Genomic DNA, 874 nt, shown 5'->3' on the forward strand with positions numbered 1-874 from the left:
GTGAGAATAACGAAAGAGTGGAAGGACCAGGTCCAGATTTTATAGTGGAGGAAGTAACGAGGACGTTAAAGAATATTAATTACTGGTGAAAGAGGTTGCAGCAGCCTAAAAGAATGCTGAGGAAAAATCAACAGCTAAATGTATAAAACACCAAGGTCAAAAAGGTGACCATGGAATGTAAAGACTACAGGAAACCGGATAAAGGGAATGAGATCTGAATAACATAATTTTGGATTTACAGAAGAGGGGGTACAAGGATGCAGTTTCACGATAGAGTGTGTCAGGAGAAGCAAATTAAACAGAGATTTTTTTTTAAGGATCACGTTGGAGTGCAAAGGAATTTAGTTGATCGGAGTTAGAGGAATAGGGGAGAGCTGAGAAGTTGTTAAATCACACCCAGTAAGAGCTTAAGGTATAGGTACCTGATTTAAAAGCAGCTAAAATCTTACGGTTTGGAAACATAAAGCCAGTTGTCGGTTAGTATTGTCAGTTATTTTCTCGAGTAATACTTAGGAAATAAAATCAGGATTAATTAAAATGATCGTTTTATCACACATCTATATTCACATCATACATATACAGTATTCAAACTCACTTTGCAACACTTGCTGAAACATTCTTGCACACCATTACTTCCCATAGCCATATCCACCTCCTCCATGTCCTCCTCCGCCGCCGCCTCCATGCCCGTATCCACCGCCTCCATGTCCTCCTCCGCCACCATAACCTCCACCTTTAGGGCCAGCAAGATTGAATTGTTGCTTGAGGTACCTCCTACTCCACCATATCCTCCTCCACCGTGTCCACCGCCTCCGTATCCTCCTCCACCGTGTCCACCGCCTCCGTAATTCAGATGAGAACTAATCAACGTACT

General features: G+C 42.2%; 1 protein-coding gene across 1 annotated transcript in view; it reads right to left on the minus strand.

The window, feature by feature from the left end:
* Positions 1 to 341: 341 nt before the first annotated feature.
* The window catches only part of LOC119591155 (class E basic helix-loop-helix protein 22-like), a 4,290-nt gene continuing 3,757 nt past the window's right edge, over positions 342 to 874 (minus strand). The window contains exons 4-5 of the mRNA XM_037939865.1: positions 596 to 872; positions 342 to 374 (exon numbers count right to left, since the gene is read on the minus strand). Coding sequence (XP_037795793.1) covers positions 342 to 374; positions 596 to 872 — 310 coding nt within the window. The remainder of the gene's footprint in view (positions 375 to 595; positions 873 to 874) is intronic.

Source organism: Penaeus monodon, chromosome 28 (assembly GCF_015228065.2).
Source record: "Penaeus monodon isolate SGIC_2016 chromosome 28, NSTDA_Pmon_1, whole genome shotgun sequence".
Lineage (NCBI taxonomy): Eukaryota > Metazoa > Arthropoda > Malacostraca > Decapoda > Penaeidae > Penaeus > Penaeus monodon.